This window comes from Eleutherodactylus coqui, chromosome 5 (assembly GCF_035609145.1).
Source record: "Eleutherodactylus coqui strain aEleCoq1 chromosome 5, aEleCoq1.hap1, whole genome shotgun sequence".
Lineage (NCBI taxonomy): Eukaryota > Metazoa > Chordata > Amphibia > Anura > Eleutherodactylidae > Eleutherodactylus > Eleutherodactylus coqui.
The window spans coordinates 8,513,281-8,537,533 of NC_089841.1; the positions used below are offsets into that span (position 1 = coordinate 8,513,281).

Genomic DNA, 24,253 nt, shown 5'->3' on the forward strand with positions numbered 1-24,253 from the left:
GTCACCATCGGACACCCACAATGTGATCAAGGGATCATGATAGGTCTCTGTGGCACCCAGAGGTTTGAATGTAGCCTCCGGGTCTGCCAGCTTAGGCTATGATGCTCTGTCTGAGCGTCATAGCCTGTCTAATACCCTGCTATGCCTCAGCATAGCAGAGTATTAGAAGAATAGAAAAAATAAGTATTATGCAAGTCCTAAAGGGACAAAAAAAAGTTACATAAGTTAAAAAAAGTTTAAAAAAAAAGTAAAAAAATAAAAATGCCAAAACCCCACCTTTCTCCGTTTACTTTGTAAAGGAATAAAAAATGTAAAAAAAAATTACACAAGTGGTATCCTTGCATTCTTAATGACCCAGAGAAGGAAGATAGTACATTATTTAACCCCTTAATTACGCTGCCTCCCCCCCCCCCCTTTTTTTCCCTTTACGGTTTTTCCTCTCCCCTTCTAAAATATCGTAACTCTTTTATATATTCATCAAAGAAGATTGGAAAAGGGCAAATGTTGTCCCTATCTAACCTAATACAACTTAACCGTCAACAACACTTTGATCACTCAGGAATTCTCCCATAATGCCTCAATAGTATTTCTAGAGTCCCTTAAATTGCCACAATTATCTGAGGAGGATTTATCCACATTATCATACCCAATCTCTACTTCTGAGGTGGCTGCAGTTCTCACCTCCATCCTAAACGGGAAGAGTCCAGGCCCAGATGGCCTCCCAATACTGTATTACAAGCAATACCCGAAGATATTACTCCCAGTGTTCTTGAAACTTTGCAATGCCCTCTTAAAGGGGTCAAATCTTCCCAAACAAACCCTAGAAGCCTGAAAATGAAATAATATTCCCAGTAGTTAGACTGAAAATAGGCCAAACTATCTACACCATAGCCGCCTTTGCTGATGATCTGCTCATCCTTATGACCAACCCAATAAATGTCTTCCCAACAATTCTCCAGATATTTGAACTCTTTGGTAGGTTCTCCAACTTTTAAGTTAATTTTGACAAATCAGAAGCTCTAAGCATCACAGCTCCTGTTAAGACCATAACAAACCTGAAGAAACAATTCTCCTTTAAGCCCAATGCACACGGACGTATTTGCACGGCACGATCCGGAGCTCCATGGGACATGCATTGAAAAATGTATTTTAATGCCCATTAGCGGAAATCAACTGCGATACTCCGATCGCGGGGTGGAAATCGCAGCATGACCTATTCTAGGTCCCAAATATGGGTATCGCCCAACAGCAGGACTCGAGCCAAAAGGCTTTAGATCTGGGTTTATTCCCTGATCTACTCTGTAACATACTGCAATATACATAGAGCTCCCTGGGAGGCGCCGCTGAACAAACACATGGGATATATTCCTCCAGATTCACAGACAATAATCTTCATTTACTTTTTAGAAACAAACCATCGGCCATTCTGGGCAAAAACATCTCTGGAGTTCAGTGAGGTGAAACCCAGAACGAACTGCTAGTTAATTAACGACAAGTCAACTTCAGTGATTGCTGACAGACGAGAGATTTCTAAGAATCTGGACCCCATGGATGGAATATGCCCTCCCTCCCCAAAACAACAGACCCCTAATTACTTCATTACTAGGTTTTCATAAGACCATCAAATAGCCTAAAACATCTTCAAGACATTGACTCCTCAGGAGAAGGTCCCCCCCTTACCTCCCCTCCCTTCTACCTTCCTTTCTCCATGACTCGGCCTGGCCAGGCCATTACTCTACATGCTGACAGCCTTGTAATAAAAAGCTCGTTATGGTCTCACTATTTGGGAAATCACCAGTTATATCCTTCCAATATAATTCCTGTGATTCTGTGATGTAACTAATTCACAACATGCTTCATCTTTTACTTGTTGGACTTTCTTGTAAACTTCAAAGCACAAATAAAGAAATAAATAGTATGTGAGACCGAAAAAGCCCCATGTCCACCCATTTCAGCCTATTACCCCTCCTCCCCCAATGTTGATCCAGAAGAAGGTAAAAAAAACAATGAGGTAGAAGCTAATCTTCCCCATTTAGGGAAAAAAATGGAATTATTAATGATAAACAATAGTAAAAATTAAAAGAAAACCTACTGATCGGCCCACAAACCTCAGATGGGACAGCCTCCACCCAAAACACATTGAGGAAGTAAGTGACTCGGCCCCTGAGTACCTCATGCCGCTTATCCGGGGCTTCTCCTACAGACAAGTAGATCTTTATTTTGGGCATGGTGTCCACGGATCAGATATCGGACTGGACATCTCTAACGGTTCTGGAAGCTCTGGTGGAATTAGTGACACTCCTGCCGGTTAATACTACACCAATAGGCCACTTAGGAGGCCCAGTGATACAGGGGAAAGTTATGGAAGCTTGTATGTTCGGAGATCACATCTTCTCTGCTGGATTTAGTGGTTACTACTCACCTGGGCGGTTACCTGTAGGAATCTCCTCTTTACACCGCTGATCGCCCCTCACATTTATCTCTGTATCATTAATATCGGTCAGATCTTCATCCTGATACAGAAGCTGTGAGACAAATATTGTAGAAGTCAGCAGACGGTTGGAGAAGTCGTGTGGAATGTTTTATGACATAATGCCCTGACAGGAGTAGCTATCTGAGCCACATAGCTGCCGGTCTAGAAGCCGGACATAGATATTACATGGCGGCTCAATGACCCCTCAGGATCCTCATACACATGTACATCCGGCATGGCTAGACACGCTGCATGTTGTCTCAGTGGAGGAGAAGGCAGGCAGCACATTAGATTTAATGTAATTGGTGTTTTTGCACTATATAAGGGTTGTGTTTATCTGACAGTATAAGCTTGATAAAGACCACAGATAGATAGTCAAAACGTCGTCTATGAATATGTCTGATGTCTGGAAATAAAGCATGGGATTTTCTCCAACTCTTGCTTGGTTAATCCGCTGATTCCCTAGTGCTGCCTGCCTTCTTTTTTGGACTCTACATGGAGGATCCTTTTGGTGTCCGGATCCTGGACGAGGCGTGCACAAGCTACGTTCTCCCACACTTGATTAGTGTTTGCTATACAGTGCTGCTGAATATCTATATTTGGACTGTCTCAGTGGAGGAGATCAGCGTCTACCAGACACATCCGTTGCTTGTCTCGGGGAAATAAAGGAGCAGATAGATATAAATCCAACCTGTTGGCTCCTTATTCCCACCAGCAGTCTCCACCGCCAGAACACTGGGAGAAGATCCAGACAAGATGTAATGTCTCTGGTCAGCGGTAATCCTGCCATCTCCACCGGCCTCATCACACAAGGAGAAGACATCTAATAAGACTGAAGACAAGAGCTTCACAGCCTTCTACAGATCAGAGGGACATCTGGGACCTTAGGAGGCAGTGATCAAGCTGTCCGTGACTTTTGGATAAAAAGGGGGGGAGGGGTGGAGACCTGAGAAAACTCAGACCTCAAGCTTGGTTTTCAGAAAGGCAGATTTTAATGAATTCAGAAATAGGATGCGAAGAATCCAATGGCGGGATGATCTTAAGGACAGAAATGTCCAAGAAGGTTGGGAAATATTGTGGAATGAGATTCTCAAAGCACAATCGTTACCAATCCCTAAAAGAAGGAAGAATGGGAAGCATCTAAAGAGACCCGGATGGATGAACACAGAACTTGTACACATGTTAAAGAGGAAGAAAATAGGTTTATCAAATGGAAAGAGGGGGGAATATCTAAAGAAGACTATAATGGGGTCTGCAGAAACTGTAGGGCAAGTGTCAGAAAAGCTAAAGCTAATAATGAATTGAGGCTTGTAAGAGAGGCCAAAAGCAATAAAAAAGGATTTGGGGGTCAAAAGCAAAAGAAAAGTCAAAGATGCTATTGGATGCTTACAAGGTGAAAATGGGGAATTGGTTAAGAATGATGTTGAGAAGGACAAACTTTTAAATTTCTATTTTGTATCTGTTTTCTCTCAGAAAGTGGATGAAACATCAACCGATCTTCCCTGTGCTACTGGGTGAGTCCAAGAATGCAGGCTATCTATAAGCAGAGAGATGGTGAGGGAACACTTAGCTAACCTACATGAATTCAAGTCTGAAGGTCCAGATGAATTACATTCTAGGATACTAAAGGAAGCAGCCGAGGTAAATGCTGAACCACTCGCCATAATCTGTGAAAATTCCTGGAGAACAGGAGAAGTCCCAGAAGATTGGAAAAGGGCAAATGTTGTCCCTATCTTCAAAAAAGGGAAGAAGGTGGATCCAGGAAAATACAGGCCTGTGAGCCTGACTTCTATACCGGGAAAGATCTGTGAACAAATTATTAAACAGCATGTATGCAAGTACTTGGATGAGAATGGAGTAAATAACCAGACCCAGCATGGGTTTGTAACAAACAAGTCATGCCAGACTAATCTAATTTCCTTCTATGATAGTATCCCCGACTGGATGGATCAGGGAAATCTTGACGTTAGTAAAGCATTTGACAAAGTATCTCATACCATACTTATTGAAAAATTGACCAAATCTGGGATTGACAAGGCAACTGTTAGGTGGATTCACAACTGGCTGAGTGATCGTACTCAAAGAGTGGTCATAAATGGCTGCGCATCCAAGGGGAAGAATGTATCAAGTGGGGACCACAAGGCTCTGTCCTGGGCCCAGTTTTGGTCAACATTGTTATAAATGATCTGGAGGAGGGAATTGATGGGAAACTGATGAAATTTGCTGATGACACAAAGCTAGGAGGGATAGCTAACACTAGGGAAGAGAAAGACAGTATTCAAAAAGATCTAGAAAAGCTTGGACAGTCGGCAGAGACTAACAGAATGGTATTTAACAAAGAAATGTAAAGTCCTACATCTGGGCAAGAAAAATGAAAAAAGCACATACAGAATGGGGGGAATTGGGCTAAGCAGCAGCAATATGATCTCCATCTACCTGGTGGTCCTGTGGAAGAAGAGGACGGGGACATCTCTCTGGGGTTCTTCTCTTACTGGGTGGAACTGCAGGAAACACAGACGGACACTGAAGTCATTCTTTATATACAGATAATAAAGTCCCCGTGGATTTAGTCCTGTCTATTACCTGCTGATGGGAGTGGCTGGCGGGTCTCCATCATGGCCTCCTTGTGCAGATCCTTGTGTCCTTCTAAATACTCCCACTCCTCCATGGAGAAATAGACAGCGACATCCTGACACCTTATAGGAACCTGACAACACAATATACAGTCATCACCCAGAAGCCTCCAGTGCTGTTACTGTATAATGTCCCAGCATTCCCTGCAGCGGTCACCTCTCCAGTCAGCAGCTCAATCATCTTGTTGGTGAGTTCTAGAATTTTCTGAACATTGATGTCCTCATGTATCAGGGGGTGAGGTGGGGGCCCCGCGATTGGGCTCAGGGGTCTTCCCCATCCATCACACACGGGGGCCCGACAGCCATCACTACAGCTCATCTTCACTACTATGTAATCCTATATTTGTGGAGATATTAATAAATATCACTACATGCATCTCCAGAGTCCCCCACCTCATCAGTGACATCATCTGTTATTAGCATAGATAAGAATGATGTAATGTGACATCAGAATCTCTCCCCTCTCCAGTGACATCATCAGACTTTCTCCCCTCTCCAGTGACATCATCAGAATCTCTCACCTCTCCAGTAAGCTGGAGGAGTATCTCTAGGGTGACATTTAATATACTTTCCGCCATCTTGCTCTTCTCCTTCTCCATCCTTCCCGGGTCAGCGAAGATGAATTCTCCTATAGACGGATCTCAGCAGAGGATCCGATGTTGTAGAACCTGAAGAGAAAGAAGGTTAAACAATATAAAAGCTGCGCAAAACAAGAAGGGGAAAGATTAGAGGAGAGATTAAAGGGCAGCTGTTTTATGATGCCAGAACTGCCGACAGCACAACATCCTGACAGCCACACGGCAGACATGGAGGTTCTATCAGAGATGCTGCAGCGTACAGAGAACAGAATTTACAAAGTAGTCAGAAACAGGGAGAAGAGTCATAGGGGCGGTCCCTGCAGACTTTCCCCAACCTTCACTCCTCTGTCCCCCAGTAATCAATACCCCACATGTACTGCCCTCTCAGTGCTCACAGCGCTCCTCCTCCTCTGCGGTGCACTGATGAGCGGTGGGCAGTGCAGTATACATGCAGTATATTCAGCACTGATTGGCTGAGATTTGGTCCAATTAGAGCTGTGCTTGATCCCAGCATTGCTGACAGCTCATCACCCCACATCCTCCAAAGCCAGTCTCTCATCCTGCTACAGCTTCCTGTTCACCCACATGGGCAGAGCCAATCTGGCTTCCTTAAAACTGCAGATTAATTCCATCATAATAGAATCCTAGACTGGTAGAGTTGGAAGGGACTTCCAGGGTCATTGGGTCCAACCACCCGGCTCAGTGCTCGATTCCCTAAATCATCGCAGACAGATGTCTGTCCAGCCTTTATTTGAACACTTCCAGTGAAGGAACACTCCCCACCTCCCATGGCAACCTGTTTCACTCATTGATCCCCCTCACTGTCTAATATCTAATCTGTGTCTCCTCCCTTTCAGTTTCATTCCAATGCTTCTAGTCTTTCCTTGTGCAAATGAGAATAGGGCTGATCCCTCTGCACTGTGACAGCCCTTCAGATATTTGTATACGGCTACTAAGTCTCCTCTCAGTCTTCTTTTTTGCAAGCTAAACATTGCCAGATCCTTTAACCGTTCCTCATAGGACATGATTTACAGACCGCTCACCATCTTGGTAACTCTTTTCTGAGCTTGCTCGTTTGTCTACCCAGAACTGGACACAATATTCCAGATGAGGTCTGACTAAAGAAGAGTAGAGGGGATAATGGCCTCACATGATCTAGACCCTATGCTTCTCTTAATACATCCCAGAATTGTGTTTGCCTTATTGTCTGCTGCATCACATTGTTGACTCATGTTCAGTCTATGATCTATTAGTATACCCAAGTCTTTTTCATATGTGCTGCTGCTTAGCCCAATTCCTCACATTCTGTATGTGCTTTCTTACATTTTTCTTGCCCTGATGTAGGACTTTGCATTTTTCCTTGTTAAACACCATTCTGTTAGTCGCCGCCCACTGTGCAAGCTTTTCTAGATCTTTTTGAATACTCTCTCTCTCTTACCTAGTGTTAGCTATTCCTCCTAGCTTCTTGGACAAGGAGGAAAGAGAGGGGTGAAGCGAAACCCGTACAGTTGTGTTTGTTGTGAACAATGATACTATATAAGTGGTGAATTGGTAACTTCAATAATGGAGGTGCTGCCTGACCAGATGACACATTACCTGGGGGGCGTGATAGAGGGGGAGAATAGAACTAAAAAACTGCAGTGGAGAAGGCGCAACACTCCAGGTTAAAGCAAGTAGGAAGTGAACTGAGGTGTGTAAAACTTCTTTTATTTAATAAAGTACGTGATCAGCTTATGAAAATGCGTTTTGGGAAGAACCCCTTCATCAGTCCAGCTGGGGTTTAAAACATACAAGCTATAAAATACACATTAGAAGGCAGAGTGGGAGGTAGAGGGTTGGAGAGTAGAAGAAAAAAAAGGGCAAAATATATTATGTGCATTTGTTATATAATCTCATGCGGATTAGAAGTAGTCATAAATATATAACATACAGTCATACAACACCTTAGTACATTAGTATATGTAGAAAATGATAGATGGAAACAATGAGTATGCATAAAACTGTTAAAAATCGGTCTAAAATCAATGACCCTAGGTATAGTGAGACTATACAGCAAAAATGTGATAAAAGTGGAAGTACATAGAAAATATGTATAAATATATAAATAGTATACAATAAACAAATACAAATCATAGTATAAAATAATAATAAACCTCAAAGCTGTGGCTATAGTTGAAATATCTATTTACAATTGAGGTTTATTATTATTATTCTATAGATTATTTGTATTCATTGTATTTTATTTATTGTATTTGTACTCATTTTTTTCATCTATTATTTTCTACATATACTAATGTACTAAGCTGTTATATATATATATATATATATATATATATATATATATATATATATAAATAAAACATACAGTCATATATGACTACTTTTATCCCGCATGAGTTTATATAACAAACATAATATGTTTTGCCCTTTTTTTCTTCTACTCTCCCACTCTGCCTTCTAATGTGTATTTTATAGCTTGTATGTTTTATACCCCAGCTGAACTGATGAAGGGGTTACCCCCGAAACGCGTTTTTATAAGCTGATCACGTACTTTATTAAATTAAAGAAGTTTTCCACACCTCTGGTCACTTCCTACTCGCTTTAACTTGGAATTTTGCGACATCTCCACTGCCAGTTTTTTAGTTCTATCCCTCCTAGCTTTGTGTCTTCGGCAAATTTGATCAGTTTCCCATCAATTCCCTCCTCCAGATCATTTATAACAATGTTGACCAACACTGGGCCTAGGACAGAGCCTTGTGGTAACCCGCTTGATACATTCTTCCACTTGGATGTGCAGCCATTTATGACTAGAGATGAGCGAACCTACTCGTTTCGAGTAATTACTCGATCGAGCACCACGATTTTCGAGTACTTCCGTACTCGGGTGAAAAGATTCGGGGGGCGTCGGGGGGAGGCGTGGCGGAGCGGGGAACAGGGGGGAGCCCTCTCTCTCTCCCTCTCCCCCCCACTCCCAGCTGCAACCCCCCACTCACCCATGGCGCCCCCCGAATCTACTACTCTAAAATCGTGGCGCTCGGGCGAAAAAGGGGCGTGGCCGAGTACGCTCGCTCATCTCTATTTATGAGCCCTCTTTGAGCACAATCACTCAGCCAGCTGTGAGTCCACCTCACAGTTGCCTTGTCTATACCATACTTGGTCATTTTTTCAATAAGTATGGTATGAGATACTTTGTCAGATGCTTTACTAAGGTCAAGATATACTATATCCACCGCATTTCCCTGATCATCCCAGTTGGTGATACTATCATAGAAGGAAATTAGATTCATCTGGCATGACTTGTTTGTTACAAACCCATGCTGGCTCTGGTTAATTACTCCATTCTCATCCAAGTACTTGCATACATGCTGTTTAATAATTTGTTCAAAGCTCTTTCCCGGTATAGAAGTCAGGCTCACAGGCCTGTAGTTTCCTGGATCCACCTTCTTCCCTTTTTTGAAGATAGGGACATTTGCCCTTTTCTAATTTTTCTGGGACTTCTCCTGTTCTCCAGGAATTTTCACAGATTATGGTTAGTGGTTCAGTAATTACCTCCACTGCTTCCTTTAGTATCCTAGGATGCAATTCATCTGTACCTTGGGACTTGAATTCATGTAAGTTAGCTAAGTGTTCCCTCACCATCTCTCTGCTTACAGATAGCATGCATTCTTTTATTCCCCCAATAGCACAGGCAAGATCAGCTGATGTTACATCTACTTTCTGAGAAAAAACAGATAGAAAATAGAAATTTAAAAGTTCGGCCTTCTCATAGGAGCTCCAATTCTCCTTGTTTGTTTCCCATGCTCTGGGCATTTGTGTAGAAACATGTTAGTTTGTGATCAGTGTCTCTTGCTTCTCCACTTGCCGTCTGATTTGTTTGCCCTTGTTCTTTCTTTCCACTTCTAATTACGAGGTTCTCAAATGTATTAATTAGCTGTATATTTTTGCCTTTCTCTTCCCTTCCCATATTGTTCTAGTGTAAAGCTCTCCTAATGAGTGAAGCGAGGCGCCCACCAAATATATGCTTACTGTCTGTAAGGTACAAGCCATCTCTAGCAAGCAGTCCATCATATAGGTAAATTCACTCCATGGTCTAGCAATCCAAATCTTTGCTGACAGCACCATCGACGTAGCCAGTTGTTCACCTCCTGTTCCATCTTCTTATTCCATGGCCATCCACTGGGAGGATGGATGAGAAGACCACCGGTGCTCCTAGTTCCTTCACCTTCTTCCCGAGGTCTTCAAAGTCTCTGCAGATAGTTGCAAGGTCCTTTTTTGCAGTGTCATTTGTCCCTACATGTATTAGTAGGAATGGGTGGTGTTCTGTAGGACTGTAGAGTCTTGACAGCCTATCAGACACATCTTTGATTTGTGCACCTGGAAGACAGCACACCTCTTGTGAGGTTATGGCAGGTCTACAGACAGCGGCCTCTGTTCCTCTCAGTAGTGAGTCACCCACAACCACCACTCTGCTCCTCTTCACAACAGCACTTCTTTTTCTCCATTCAAGAGGACTCTGTGTGCTTACTACACAGTACTTGGTGGGTAGTCGATCCCTGTTGTACCTCTTTCTCCTCTGCTCAGGAACCAGTACCAGGCCCGCCTGCGTGAGGAGCTGGTATCACTTCCCGAGCAATATGGGTGCGGTCTGACTCCTGATCCTCCGGCTTATTTGGGCCACATGCTTCCATTCCTCGGCTTCTGTAGCTATTCTCTCCTGAAGACTTTGCATCTTTTCCTCCAGTAGAGACATAAGCTTGCATTTCTGGTCGGTGAAGTTTAGCTTTTCCTCTGGTCGGTCTGTAAACATATAGCATACACTGCAGCTCACCATATGGCTGCTCACCTTTTCCATGTTGTCAAATGATGTCACTTCCAAACTTCTAAAAGTCAAGAATTGTAGAAATATTCCTAATGAAAGTAAAAATACTACTAAGTGTGCGGTCTGGCTATTCCCAGCAATCTTCCCACTTACAGTGATTCTTTCCTCTCCCCAGAATGCACAGGGAATATGCAAATGAACTTCAAGCAGCTCGAATCTTTGGTCTGCAGGAAGCCCTACATCTGGTCTCTAATCCAGCCATAGAAGCAAGATTACACGCCCCCCCCTCCACCACCAGAGACAGAAGAAACGAACCCCCCCATAGTCGTGTACAGATGAGACCCCCCCATAGTCTTGGACAGATAAAACGCCCCCCCCCCCCATAGTCTTGGACAGATGAGACGCCCCCTCATAGTCGTATACAGATAAGATGCCTCCCTCATAGTCGTATAGAGATGAGACGACCTCCCTCATAGTTGTGGACAGATGAGACGCCCCCCATAGTCATGTACAGATGAGACACCTCCCTCATAGTTGTGGACAGATGAGACGCCTCCCTCATAGTCGTGTACAGATGAGACGCACCCCCCCCATAGTCGTGTACAGATGAGACGCCCCCCCCCATAGTCGTGTACAGATGAGACCTCCCCCCCCATAGTCGTGTACAAATGAGACGACCCTCCCCCCATAGTCGTGTACAGATGAGACCCCCCCCATAGTCGTGTACAGATGAGACGACCCTCCCCCCATAGTCGTGTACAGATGAGACCCCCCCCATAGTCGTGTACAGATGAGACGACCCTCCCCCCCATAGTTGTGTACAGATAAGACGCCCCCCCATAGTCGTGTACAGATGAGACGCCCCCCCCCCTTAGTCGTGTACAGATGAGACGCCCCCCCCCCCATAGTCGTGTACAGATGAGACGCTCCCCCCCCCCCATAGTCGTGTACAGATGAGACGCCCCCCCCATAGTCATGTACTAATGAGACGCCCCCCCATAGTCGTGTACTAATGAGACGCCCCCCCTCATAGTCGTGTACAGATGAGACGCCCCCCCATAGTCGTGTACAGATGAGAAGCCCCCCCCAGTCGTGTACAGATGAGACGCCCCCCCCCCCCCCATAGTCGTGTACAGATTAGAGGCCCCCCATAGTCGTGTACTGATGAGACGCCCCCCCCATAGTCGTGTACAAATGAGACCCCCCCCATAGTCGTGTACAGATGAGACGCCCCCCCATAGTCGTGTACAGATGAGACGCCCCCCCCCCATAGTCGTGTACAGATGAGACGCCCCCCCCATAGTCGTGTACTGATGAGACGCACCCCCCCCCCATAGTCGTGTACAGATTAGAGGCCCCCCATAGTCGTGTACTGATGAGACGCCCCCCCCATAGTCGTGTACAAATGAGACCCCCCCCATAGTCGTGTACAGATGAGACGCCCCCCCATAGTCGTGTACAGATGAGACGCCCCCCCCCATAGTCGTGTACAGATGAGACGCCCCCCCCCCATAGTCGTGTACAGATGAGACGCCCCCCCATAGTCGTGTACTGATGAGACGCCCCCCCATAGTCGTGTACAGATTAGAGGCCCCCCATAGTCGTGTACAGATGAGATGCCCCCCCCCCCATAGTCGTGTACAGATGAGACCCCCCCCCCATAGTCGTGTACAGATGAGACCCCCCCCCATAGTCGTGTACAGATGAGACGCCCCCCCCCATAGTCGTGTACAGATGAGACCCCCCCCGCAGTCGTGTACAGATGAGACGCCCCCCCCCCATAGTCGTGTACAGATGAGACGCTCCCCCCCACATAGTCGTGGACAGATGAGACGCCCCCCCCCATAGTCGTGTACAGGTGAGACGGCCCCCCCCATAGTCGTGTACTGATGAGACGCCCCCCCATAGTCGTGTACAGATGAGACCCCCCCCCATAGTCGTGTACAGATGAGACGCCCCCCCCCCCATAGTCGTGGACAGATGAGACGCCCCCCATAGTCGTGTACAGATGAGACGCCCCCCCATAGTCGTGTACAGATGAGACGCCCCCCCCCATAGTCGTGTACAGATGAGACGCCCCCCCCATCGTCGTGTACAGATGAGACGTCCCCCCCCAGTCGTGTACAGATGAGACGCCCCCCCCCCCCAGTCGTGTACAGATGAGATGCCCCCCCATAGTCGTGTACAGATTAGACGCCCCCCCATTGTCGTGGACAGATTAGACGCCCCCCCCATAGTCGTGTACAGATGAGACGCCCCCCCCATAGTCGTGTACAGATGAGACGCCCCCCCCATAGTCGTGTACAGATGAGACGCCCCCCAATAGTCGTGTGCAGATGAGACGCCCCCCATAGTCGTGTGCAGATGAGACGCCCCCCCATAGTCGTGTACAGATGAGACGCCCCCCCATAGTCGTGTACAGATGAGACGCCCCCCCATAGTCGTGTACAGATGAGACGCCCCCCCCATAGTCGTGTACAGATGAGACGCCCCCCCCATAGACGTGTACAGATGAGACGCCCCCCCCATAGTCGTGTACAGATGAGACGTCCCCCCCCAGTCGTGTACAGATGAGACGCCCCCCCCCCCTTCCAGTCGTGTACAGATGAGACGCCCCCCCATAGTCGTGGACAGATGAGACGCCCCCCTATAGTCGTGGACAGATGAGACGCCCCCCATAGTCGTGGACAGATGAGACGCCCCCCCATAGTCGTGGACAGATGAGACGCCCCCCTATAGTCGTGGACAGATGAGACGCCCCCCCCATAGTCGTGGACAGATGAGACGCCCCCCATAGTCGTGGACAGATGAGACGCCCCCCCATAGTCGTGGACAGATGAGACGCCCCCCTAAAGTCGTGGACAGATGAGACACCCCCCCCCCCATAGTCGTGGACTGATGAGACGCCCCCCCATAGTCGTGTACAGATGAGACGCCCCCCCCCATCGTCGTGTACAGATGAGACGCCCCCACCCCCATAGTTGTGTATAGATGAGACGCCCCCCATAATCGTGTACAGATGAGATGAGACGCCCCCCCCATAGTCGTGTACAAATGAGACGCCCCCCCATAGTCGTGTACAGATGAGACGCCCCCCCATAGTCGTGTACAGATGAGACGCCCCCCATAATCGTGTACAGATGAGATGAGACGCCCCCCATAGTCGTGTACAGATGAGACGCCCCCCATAGTCGTGTACAGATGAGACGCCCCCCCATAGCCGTGTACAGATGAGACGCGCCCCCATAATCGTGTACAGATGAGACGCGCCCCCATAATCGTGTACAGATGAGACCCCCCCCCGCAGTCGTGTACAGATGAGACGCCCCCCCCCCATAGTCGTGTACAGATGAGACGCTCCCCCCCCCATAGTCGTGGACAGATGAGACGCCCCCCCCCCATAGTCGTGTACAGGTGAGACGGCCCCCCCCCCCATAGTCGTGTACTGATGAGACGCCCCCCCATAGTCGTGTACAGATGAGACCCCCCCCCATAGTCGTGTACAGATGAGACGCCCCCCCCCCATAGTCGTGTACAGATGAGACGCCCCCCCCATCGTCGTGTACAGATGAGACGTCCCCCCCCAGTCGTGTACAGATGAGACGCCCCCCCCCCCAGTCGTGTACAGATGAGATGCCCCCCCATAGTCGTGTACAGATTAGACGCCCCCCCATTGTCGTGGACAGATTAGACGCCCCCCCCATAGTCGTGTACAGATGAGACGCCCCCCCCATAGTCGTGTACAGATGAGACGCCCCCCCCATAGTCGTGTACAGATGAGACGCCCCCCAATAGTCGTGTGCAGATGAGACGCCCCCCATAGTCGTGTGCAGATGAGACGCCCCCCCATAGTCGTGTACAGATGAGACGCCCCCCCATAGTCGTGTACAGATGAGACGCCCCCCCATAGTCGTGTACAGATGAGACGCCCCCCCCATAGTCGTGTACAGATGAGACGCCCCCCCCATAGACGTGTACAGATGAGACGCCCCCCCCCATAGTCGTGTACAGATGAGACGTCCCCCCCCAGTCGTGTACAGATGAGACGCCCCCCCCCCCTTCCAGTCGTGTACAGATGAGACGCCCCCCCATAGTCGTGGACAGATGAGACGCCCCCCTATAGTCGTGGACAGATGAGACGCCCCCCCCATAGTCGTGGACAGATGAGACGCCCCCCATAGTCGTGGACAGATGAGACGCCCCCCCATAGTCGTGGACCGATGAGACGCCCCCCTAAAGTCGTGGACAGATGAGACACCCCCCCCCCATAGTCGTGGACTGATGAGACGCCCCCCCATAGTCGTGTACAGATGAGACGCCCCCCCCCATCGTCGTGTACAGATGAGACGCCCCCACCCCCATAGTTGTGTATAGATGAGACGCCCCCCATAATCGTGTACAGATGAGATGAGACGCCCCCCCCATAGTCGTGTACAAATGAGACGCCCCCCCATAGTCGTGTACAGATGAGACGCCCCCCCATAGTCGTGTACAGATGAGACGCCCCCCATAATCGTGTACAGATGAGATGAGACGCCCCCCATAGTCGTGTACAGATGAGACGCCCCCCATAGTCGTGTACAGATGAGACGCCCCCCATAGTCGTGTACAGATGAGACGCCCCCCCATAGCCGTGTACAGATGAGACGCGCCCCCATAATCGTGTACAGATGAGACGCGCCCCCATAATCGTGTACAGATGAGACGCCCCCCATAGTCGTGTACAGATGAGACGTCCCCCCATAGTCGTGTACAGATGAGACGCCTCCCCCATAGTCGTGTACAGGTGAGACGCCCCCCATAGTCGTGTACAGATGAGACGTCCCCCCATAGTCGTGTATAGATGAGACGCCTCCCCCATAGTCGTGTACAGGTGAGACGCCTCCCATAGTCGTGTACAGATGAGACGTCCCCCCATAGTCGTGTACAGATGAGACGCCCCCCCATAGTCGTGTACAGATGAGACGCTCCCCCCCATAGTCGTGTACAGGTGAGACGCCCCCCCATAGTCGTGTACAGATGAGACGCCCCCCCATAGTCGTGTACAGATGAGACGCCCCCCCCCATAGTCGTGTACAGATGAGACGGCCCCCCCATAGTCGTGTACAGATGAGACGCCCCCCCATAGTCGTGTACAGATGAGACGCCCCCCCCATAGTCGTGTACAGATGAGACGCCCCCCCATAGTCGTGTACAGATGAGACGCTCCCCCATAGTCGTGTACAGATGAGACGCCCCCCCCCATAGTCGTGTACAGATGAGACGCCCCCCCCCATAGTCGTGTACAGATGAGACGCCCCCCCCCCCATAGCCGTGTACAGATGAGACGGCCCCCCCATAGCCGTGTACAGATGAGACGCCCCCCCATAGTCGTGTACAGATGAGACGCCCCCCCCATAGTCGTGTACAGATGAGACCCCCCCCATAGTCGTGTACAGATGAGACGCCCCCCCCATAGTCGTGTACAGATGAGACGCCCCCCCCATAGTCGTGTACAGATGAGACGCCCCCCCCCCATAGTCGTGTACAGATGAGACGCCCCCCCATAGTCGTGTACAGATGAGACGCCCCCCCCCCCCCATAGTCGTGTACAGATGAGACGCCCCCCCCCCCCATAGTCGTGTACAGATGAGACCCCCCCCCCATAGTCGTGTACAGATGAGACGCCCCCCCCATAGTCGTGTACAGATGAGACGCCCCCCCATAGTCGTGTACAGATGAGACGCCCCCCCATAGTCGTGTACAGATGAGACAGCCCCCCATAGTCGTGTACAGATGAGACGCCCCCCATAGTCGTGTACAGATGAGACGCCCCCCCCCATAGTCGTGTACAGATGAGACGCCCCCATAGTCATGTACAGATGAGACCCCCCCCATAGTCGTGTACAGATGAGACCCCCCCTATAGTCGTGTACAGATGAGACGCCCCCCCCCCATAGCCGTGTACAGATGAGACGGCCCCCCCATAGTCGTGTACAGATGAGACGCCCCCCCCATAGTCGTGTACAGATGAGACCCCCCCCCCATAGTCGTGTACAGATGAGACGCCCCCCCCATAGTCGTGTACAGATGAGACGCCCCCCCCATAGTCGTGTACAGATGAGACGCCCCCCCCATAGTCGTGTACAGATGAGACGCCCCCCCCATAGTCGTGGACAGATGAGACGCCCCCCCCATAGTCGTGGACAGATGAGACGCCCCCCCCCATAGTCGTGTACAGATGAGACGCCCCCCCCATAGTCGTGCACAGATGAGACGCCCCCCCATAGTCGTGTACAGATGAGACGCCCCCCCCCATAGTCGTGTACAGATGAGACCCCCCCCCCATAGTCGTGTACAGATGAGACGCCCCCCCCATAGTCGTGTACAGATGAGACGCCCCCCCCCCCCCATAGTCGTGTACAGATGAGACGCCCCCCCATAGTCGTGTACAGATGAGACGCCCCCCCCATAGTCGTGTACAGATGAGACGTCCCCCCCATAGTCGTGGACAGATGAGACGCCCCCCCCATAGTCGTGCACAGATGAGACGCCCCCCCATAGTCGTGTACAGATGAGACCCCCCCCCCATAGTCGTGTACAGATGAGACGCCCCCCCCATAGTCGTGTACAGATGAGACGCCCCCCCCATAGTCGTGTACAGATGAGACGCCCCCCCCATAGTCGTGTACAGATGAGACGCCCCCCCATAGTCGTGTACAGATGAGACGCCCCCCCCCCCATAGTCGTGTACAGATGAGACGCCCCCCCCCCCCCATAGTCGTGTACAGATGGGACGCCCCCCCCCCCCATAGTCGTGTACAGATGAGATCCCCCCCCATAGTCGTGTACAGATGAGACGCCCCCCCCATAGTCGTGTACAGATGAGACGCCCCCCCCATAGTCGTGTACAGATGAGACGCCCCCCCCCCCATAGTCGTGTACAGATGAGACGCCCCCCCATAGTCGTGTACAGATGAGACGGCCCCCCCCATAGTCGTGTACAGATGAGACGCCCCCCCCCCCCCCATAGTCGTGTACAGATGAGACGCCCCCCCATAGTCGTGTACAGATGAGACGCCCCCCCCATAGTCGTGTACAGATGAGACGCCCCCCCCATAGTCGTGTACAGATGAGACGCCCCCCCCATAGTCGTGGACAGATGAGACGCCCCCCCCCATAGTCGTGTACAGATGAGACGCCCCCCCCCATAGTCGTGTACAGATGAGACGCCCCCCCCTCATAGTCGTGTACAGATGAGACGCCCCCCCATAGTCGTGTACAGATGGGACGCCCCCCCCATAGTCGTGTACAGATGGGACGCCCCCCCCCCCATAGTCGTGTACAGATGAGACGCCCCCCCATAGTCGTGTACAGATGAGACGCCCCCCCATAGTCGTGTACAGATGAGACCCCCCCCATAGTCGTGTACAGGTGAGACGCCCCCCCATAGTCGTGTACAGATGAGACGCCCCCCCCATAGTCGTGTACAGATGAGACGCCCCCCATAGTCGTGTACAGATGAGACGCCCCCCCATAGTCGTGGACTGATACATAATAACAGACCTGAAGATGTAAAATGTCTCCTAACTGCTGCTAATCAGTAATTTTATCTACAGGGGATACATTACAGGGGGATAAACCACCACAAGTCCCAGCAACCCTCCAACCCCCACAGGAGGACACAGACCTGCCGGACGCATATTAACACATTCTGCCGCAGTTCTACAGCGCGGCCGATTCAGCCAATCAGCTGGCTGGAATCGGCACCACGTGACACAGCGGCGTGCCCGCGCATTGCCGTGCACGATGAGCTGTGCCCGCGCGTCACGTGGGCTGTGACGTCACCGTGCCTTGCATTTGCCCGCGGATTTTGAACAGTATTGATCTACGGAGGAAGCAAGCTGATGGTTGGAGCCTTTTCCCCAATTTACAAGATGGGAGAGTAAGATTTGTGCTCTACGTGTGGTGAGTACCCACCTGAGATTTGTGCGCTACGCTGTGCGCTACGTGTGGAGACGCGGTTACCTGAGATTTGTGCGCCGTGCGCTACGCTGTGCGCTACGTGTGGAGACGCGGTTACCTGAGATTTGTGCGCCGTGCGCTACGCTGTGCGCTACGTGTGGAGACGCGGTCACCTGAGATTTGTGCGCCGTGCGCTACGCTGTGCGCTACGTGTGGAGACGCGGTTACCTGAGATTTGTGCGCCGTGCGCTACGCTGTGCGCTACGTGTGGAGACGCGGTTACCTGAGATTTGTGCGCCGTGCGCTACGCTGTGCGCTACGTGTGGAGACGCGGTTACCTGAGATTTGTGCGCCGTGCGCTACGCTGTGCGCTACGTGTGGAGACGCGGTTACCTGAGATTTGTGCGCCGTGCGCTACGCTGTGCGCTACGTGTGGAGACGCGGTTACCTGAGATTTGTGCGCCGTGCGCTACGCTGTGCGCTACGTGTGGAGACGCGGTCACCTGAGATTTGTGCGCCGTGCGCTACGTGTGGAGACGCGGTTACCTGAGATTTGTGCGCTACGCTGTGCGCTACGTGTGGAGACGCGGTTACCTGAGATTAATGCGCCGTGCGCTACGCTGTGCGCTACGTGTGGAGATGCGGTTACCTGAGATTAATGCGCTGTGCGCTACGCTGTGCGCTACGTGTGGAGACGCGGTTACCTGAGATTAATGCGCCGTGCGCTACGCTGTGCGCTACGTGTGGAGACGCGGTTACCTGAGATTAATGCGCTGTGCGCTACGCTGTGCGCTACGTGTGGAGACGCGGTCACCTGAGATTTGTGCGCCGTGCGCTACGTGTGGAGACGCGGTTACCTGAGATTTGTGCGCCGTGCGCTACGTGTGGAGACGCGGTTACCTGAGATTTGTGCGCTACGCTGTGCGCTACGTGTGGAGACGCGGTCACCTGAGATTTGTGCGCCGTGCGCTACGCTGTGCGCTACGTGTGGAGACGCGGTTACCTGAGATTTGTGCGCCGTGCGCTACGCTGTGCGCTACGTGTGGAGACGCGGTCACCTGAGATTTGTGCGCCGTGCGCTACGTGTGGAGACGCGGTTACCTGAGATTTGTGCGCCGTGCGCTACGTGTGGAGACGCGGTCACCTGAGATTTGTGCGCCGTGCGCTACGTGTGGAGACGCGGTCACCTGAGATTTGTGCGCCGTGCGCTACGCTGTGCGCTACGTGTGGAGACGCGGTCACCTGAGATTTGTGCGCCGTGCGCTACGTGTGGAGACGCGGTCACCTGAGATTTGTGCGCCGTGCGCTACGCTGTGCGCTACGTGTGGAGACGCGGTCACCTGAGATTTGTGCGCCGTGCGCTACGCTGTGCGCTACGTGTGGAGACGCGGTTACCTGAGATTTGTGCGCCGTGCGCTACGCTGTGCGCTACGTGTGGAGACGCGGTTACCTGAGATTTGTGCGCCGTGCGCTACGCTGTGCGCTACGTGTGGAGACGCGGTTACCTGAGATTTGTGCGCCGTGCGCTACGCTGTGCGCTACGTGTGGAGACGCGGTTACCTGAGATTTGTGCGCCGTGCGCTACGCTGTGCGCTACGTGTGGAGACGCGGTTACCTGAGATTTGTGCGCCGTGCGCTACGCTGTGCGCTACGTGTGGAGACGCGGTTACCTGAGATTTGTGCGCCGTGCGCTACGCTGTGCGCTACGTGTGGAGACGCGGTCACCTGAGATTTGTGCGCCGTGCGCTACGTGTGGAGACGCGGTTACCTGAGATTTGTGCGCTACGCTGTGCGCTACGTGTGGAGACGCGGTTACCTGAGATTAATGCGCCGTGCGCTACGCTGTGCGCTACGTGTGGAGATGCGGTTACCTGAGATTAATGCGCTGTGCGCTACGCTGTGCGCTACGTGTGGAGACGCGGTTACCTGAGATTAATGCGCCGTGCGCTACGCTGTGCGCTACGTGTGGAGACGCGGTTACCTGAGATTAATGCGCTGTGCGCTACGCTGTGCGCTACGTGTGGAGACGCGGTCACCTGAGATTTGTGCGCCGTGCGCTACGTGTGGAGACGCGGTTACCTGAGATTTGTGCGCCGTGCGCTACGTGTGGAGACGCGGTTACCTGAGATTTGTGCGCTACGCTGTGCGCTACGTGTGGAGACGCGGTCACCTGAGATTTGTGCGCCGTGCGCTACGCTGTGCGCTACGTGTGGAGACGCGGTTACCTGAGATTTGTGCGCCGTGCGCTACGCTGTGCGCTACGTGTGGAGACGCGGTCACCTGAGATTTGTGCGCCGTGCGCTACGTGTGGAGACGCGGTTACCTGAGATTTGTGCGCTACGCTGTGCGCTACGTGTGGAGACGCGGTCACCTGAGATTTGTGCGCCGTGCGCTACGTGTGGAGACGCGGTCACCTGAGATTTGTGCGCCGTGCGCTACGTGTGGAGACGCGGTCACCTGAGATTTGTGCGCCGTGCGCTACGCTGTGCGCTACGTGTGGAGACGCGGTCACCTGAGATTTGTGCGCCGTGCGCTACGTGTGGAGACGCGGTCACCTGAGATTTGTGCGCCGTGCGCTACGTGTGGAGACGCGGTCACCTGAGATTTGTGCGCCGTGCGCTACGTGTGGAGACGCGGTCACCTGAGATTTGTGCGCCGTGCGCTACGCTGTGCGCTACGTGTGGAGACGCGGTCACCTGAGATTTGTGCGCCGTGCGCTACGTGTGGAGACGCGGTCACCTGAGATTTGTGCGCCGTGCGCTACGCTGTGCGCTACGTGTGGAGACGCAGTCACCTGAGATTTGTGCGCCGTGCGCTACGTGTGGAGACGCGGTCACCTGAGATTTGTGCGCTACGCTGTGCGCTACGTGTGGAGACGCGGTCACCTGAGATTTGTGCGCCGTGCGCTACGTGTGGAGACGCGGTCACCTGAGATTTGTGCGCCGTGCGCTACGTGTGGAGACGCGGTCACCTGAGATTTGTGCGCCGTGCGCTACGTGTGGAGACGCGGTCACCTGAGATTTGTGCGCCGTGCGCTACGCTGTGCGCTACGTGTGGAGACGCGGTCACCTGAGATTTGTGCGCCGTGCGCTACGTGTGGAGACGCGGTCACCTGAGATTTGTGCGCCGTGCGCTACGCTGTGCGCTACGTGTGGAGACGCAGTCACCTGAGATTTGTGCGCCGTGCGCTACGTGTGGAGACGCGGTCACCTGAGATTTGTGCGCTACGCTGTGCGCTACGTGTGGAGACGCGGTTACCTGAGATTTGTGCGCTGTGCGCTACGCTGTGCGCTACGTGTGGAGACGCGGTTACCTGAGATTTGTGCGCTGTGCGCTACGCTGTGCGCTACGTGTGGAGACTCGGTTACCTGAGATTTGTGCGCTGTGCGCTACGTGTGGAGACAACACCCAAGATTTGTGCGCTACGTGTGGTGAGTACGTCACCTGAGATTTGCGCGACGCCACCTGGCGCAACCTGTCTTTTTTTGCAGATTTGTGTGCCTTATTGCAAAATTACGTGTGGAGAGGATCCTGACGTTTGGATGCGTTTCGAGAAGAATTTCGCTTCGCTCGGACCCCACCTGACATCACTCAGCGAGGTAAGCTGCTGCATCTGCCCAAATTTTCATCGCGTGCATCTGCTGATATGCGCAGATTTGGCGCATATTTGCAGGTTTTCGCTTGCATCTGCTGATATGCGCATATTTGGCGCATATTTGCAGGTTTTCGCTTGCATCTGCTGATATGCGCATACTTGGCGCATATTTGCAGGTTTTCGCTTGCATCTGCTGATATGCGCATACTTGGCGCATATTTGCAGGTTTTCGCTTGCATCTGCTGATATGCGCATATTTGGCGCATATTTGCAGGTTTTCGCTTGCATCTGCTGATATGCGCATATTTGGCGCATATTTGCAGGTTTTCGCTTGCATCTGCTGATATGCGCATACTTGGCGCATATTTGCAGGTTTTCGCTTGCAGCTGCTGATATGCGCATACTTGGCGCATATTTGCAGGTTTTCGCTTGCATCTGCTGATATGCGCATACTTGGTGCATATTTGCAGGTTTTCGCTTGCATGTGGTGATATGCTCTCCGTTTTCCACAGGACGACTCGTGTGGAGAGGAACCTGACATTTGGCTGCGTTTTGTACAACGTACGGAACCGGAGATTGGCGTTTTAGGTGCTGATCTCACATTTGCCCCCCGCCTTTTGGAGAGGACGACTCTTCTGGAGAGGAATTTCGCTTCGCTAGGACACCACCTGACGTCACTCGGCAAGGTAAGCTGCTGCATCTGCCAAATTTTTCATTGCTTGCATCTGCTCATATGTACATGCATGCCTGTATGCGCACACGCATGCCTGTATGCGTACACGCATGCCTGTATGCGTACACGCATGCCTGTATGCGTACACGCATGCCTGTATGCGTACATGCGTGCGTGCCTGCCTGTATGCGTGCCTGTGTGCGTACATGCGTGTATGCGTATATGCCTGTATGCGTACATGCGTGCGTGCCTGTATGCGTATATGCGTGCGTGCCTGTATGCGTATATGCGTGCGTGCCTGTATGCGTATATGCGTGCGTGCCTGTATGCGTATATGCGTGCGTGCCTGTATGCGTATATGCGTGCGTGCCTGTATGCGTACATGCGTGCGTGCCTGTATGCGTGCGTGCCTGTATGCTTATATGCCTGTATGCGTGCATGCCTGTATGCGTACATGCGTGCGTGCCTGTATGCGTGCGTGCCTGTATGCGTACGTGCCTGTATGCGTACATGCGTGTATGCGTATATGCCTGTATGCGTGCCTGTATGCGTGCATGCCTGTATGCGTATATGCGTGCATGCCTGTATGCGTATATGCGTGCATGCCTGTATGCGTATATGCGTGCATGCCTGTATGCGTATATGCGTGCGTGCCTGTATGCGTGTATGCGTGCGTGCATGCGTGCGTGCCTGTATGCGTACATGCGTGCGTGCCTGTATGCGTGCGTGCCTGTATGCGTACATGCGTGCATGCCTGTGTGCGTGCCTGTATGCGTACATGCCTGTATGCGTGCGTGCCTGTATGCGTACGTGCGTGCGTGCCTGTATGCGTGCGTGCCTGTGTGCGTGCCTGTATGCGTGCATGCCTGTATGCGTGCCTGTACGCGTACGTGCGTGTCTGTATGCGTGCGTGCCTGTGTGCGTGCGTGCCTGTATGCGTGTATACGTGCGTGTGTGCGTGCATGCGTGCCTGTATACGTGCGTGTGTGCGTGCATGCGTGCGTGTATACGTGCGTGTGTGTATGCGTGCATACGTGCGTGCACGCATGCGTGCATGCCTGTATGTATACGTGCGGGCGTGCATGCCTGTGTGTATACGTGCGTGCGTGCGTGCCTGCCTGTGTGTATACGTGCGTGCGTGCATGCCTGTGTGTATACATGCGTGCGTGCGTGCGTGCATGCCTGTATGTATGTATGTCTAATTCTTCTGTCCAGGTTGGGGGAGTAGTGGTCATTGTAAGTGGGTTGAGCGGATCTAGGAATCAGTAATACTGGTGGGATGTGACTGTTAACCTGCTGTTTTCTCGTCATTTCCTGCAGATCTGACGTCCTTGAGAACGGGAAGGCTGGCAGACAGTGAAGAGACCCTCAACGTTCAGCAATCTTGAAACCCTTCTTTTTATGAACTGTTTTTTTCCCAGTGACTCCCTTTTTTTAGATACGCTTTTTCTTTAAAAGAATTATGACGGAGGATCCTGAAAAACTGCGCAATATTTTACTGCAATGCATTAAACAGAAAAGACCCACAAACACAGCCG

The 24,253-nt window shown here is 51.5% G+C and overlaps 1 protein-coding gene across 1 annotated transcript in view; it reads right to left on the reverse strand.

The window, feature by feature from the left end:
* The window catches only part of LOC136628682 (zinc finger protein 665-like), a 44,625-nt gene extending 38,439 nt beyond the window's left edge, over positions 1-6,186 (reverse strand). Inside the window, exons 1-5 of the mRNA XM_066604787.1 lie at positions 5,628-6,186; positions 5,264-5,443; positions 5,057-5,180; positions 4,910-4,974; positions 2,423-2,525 (exon numbers count right to left, since the gene is read on the reverse strand). Of these exons, the coding sequence (XP_066460884.1) occupies positions 2,423-2,525; positions 4,910-4,974; positions 5,057-5,180; positions 5,264-5,443; positions 5,628-5,705 (550 nt within the window). The 5' untranslated portion in view covers positions 5,706-6,186. The remainder of the gene's footprint in view (positions 1-2,422; positions 2,526-4,909; positions 4,975-5,056; positions 5,181-5,263; positions 5,444-5,627) is intronic.
* Between the last annotated feature and the right edge of the window lie 18,067 nt (positions 6,187-24,253).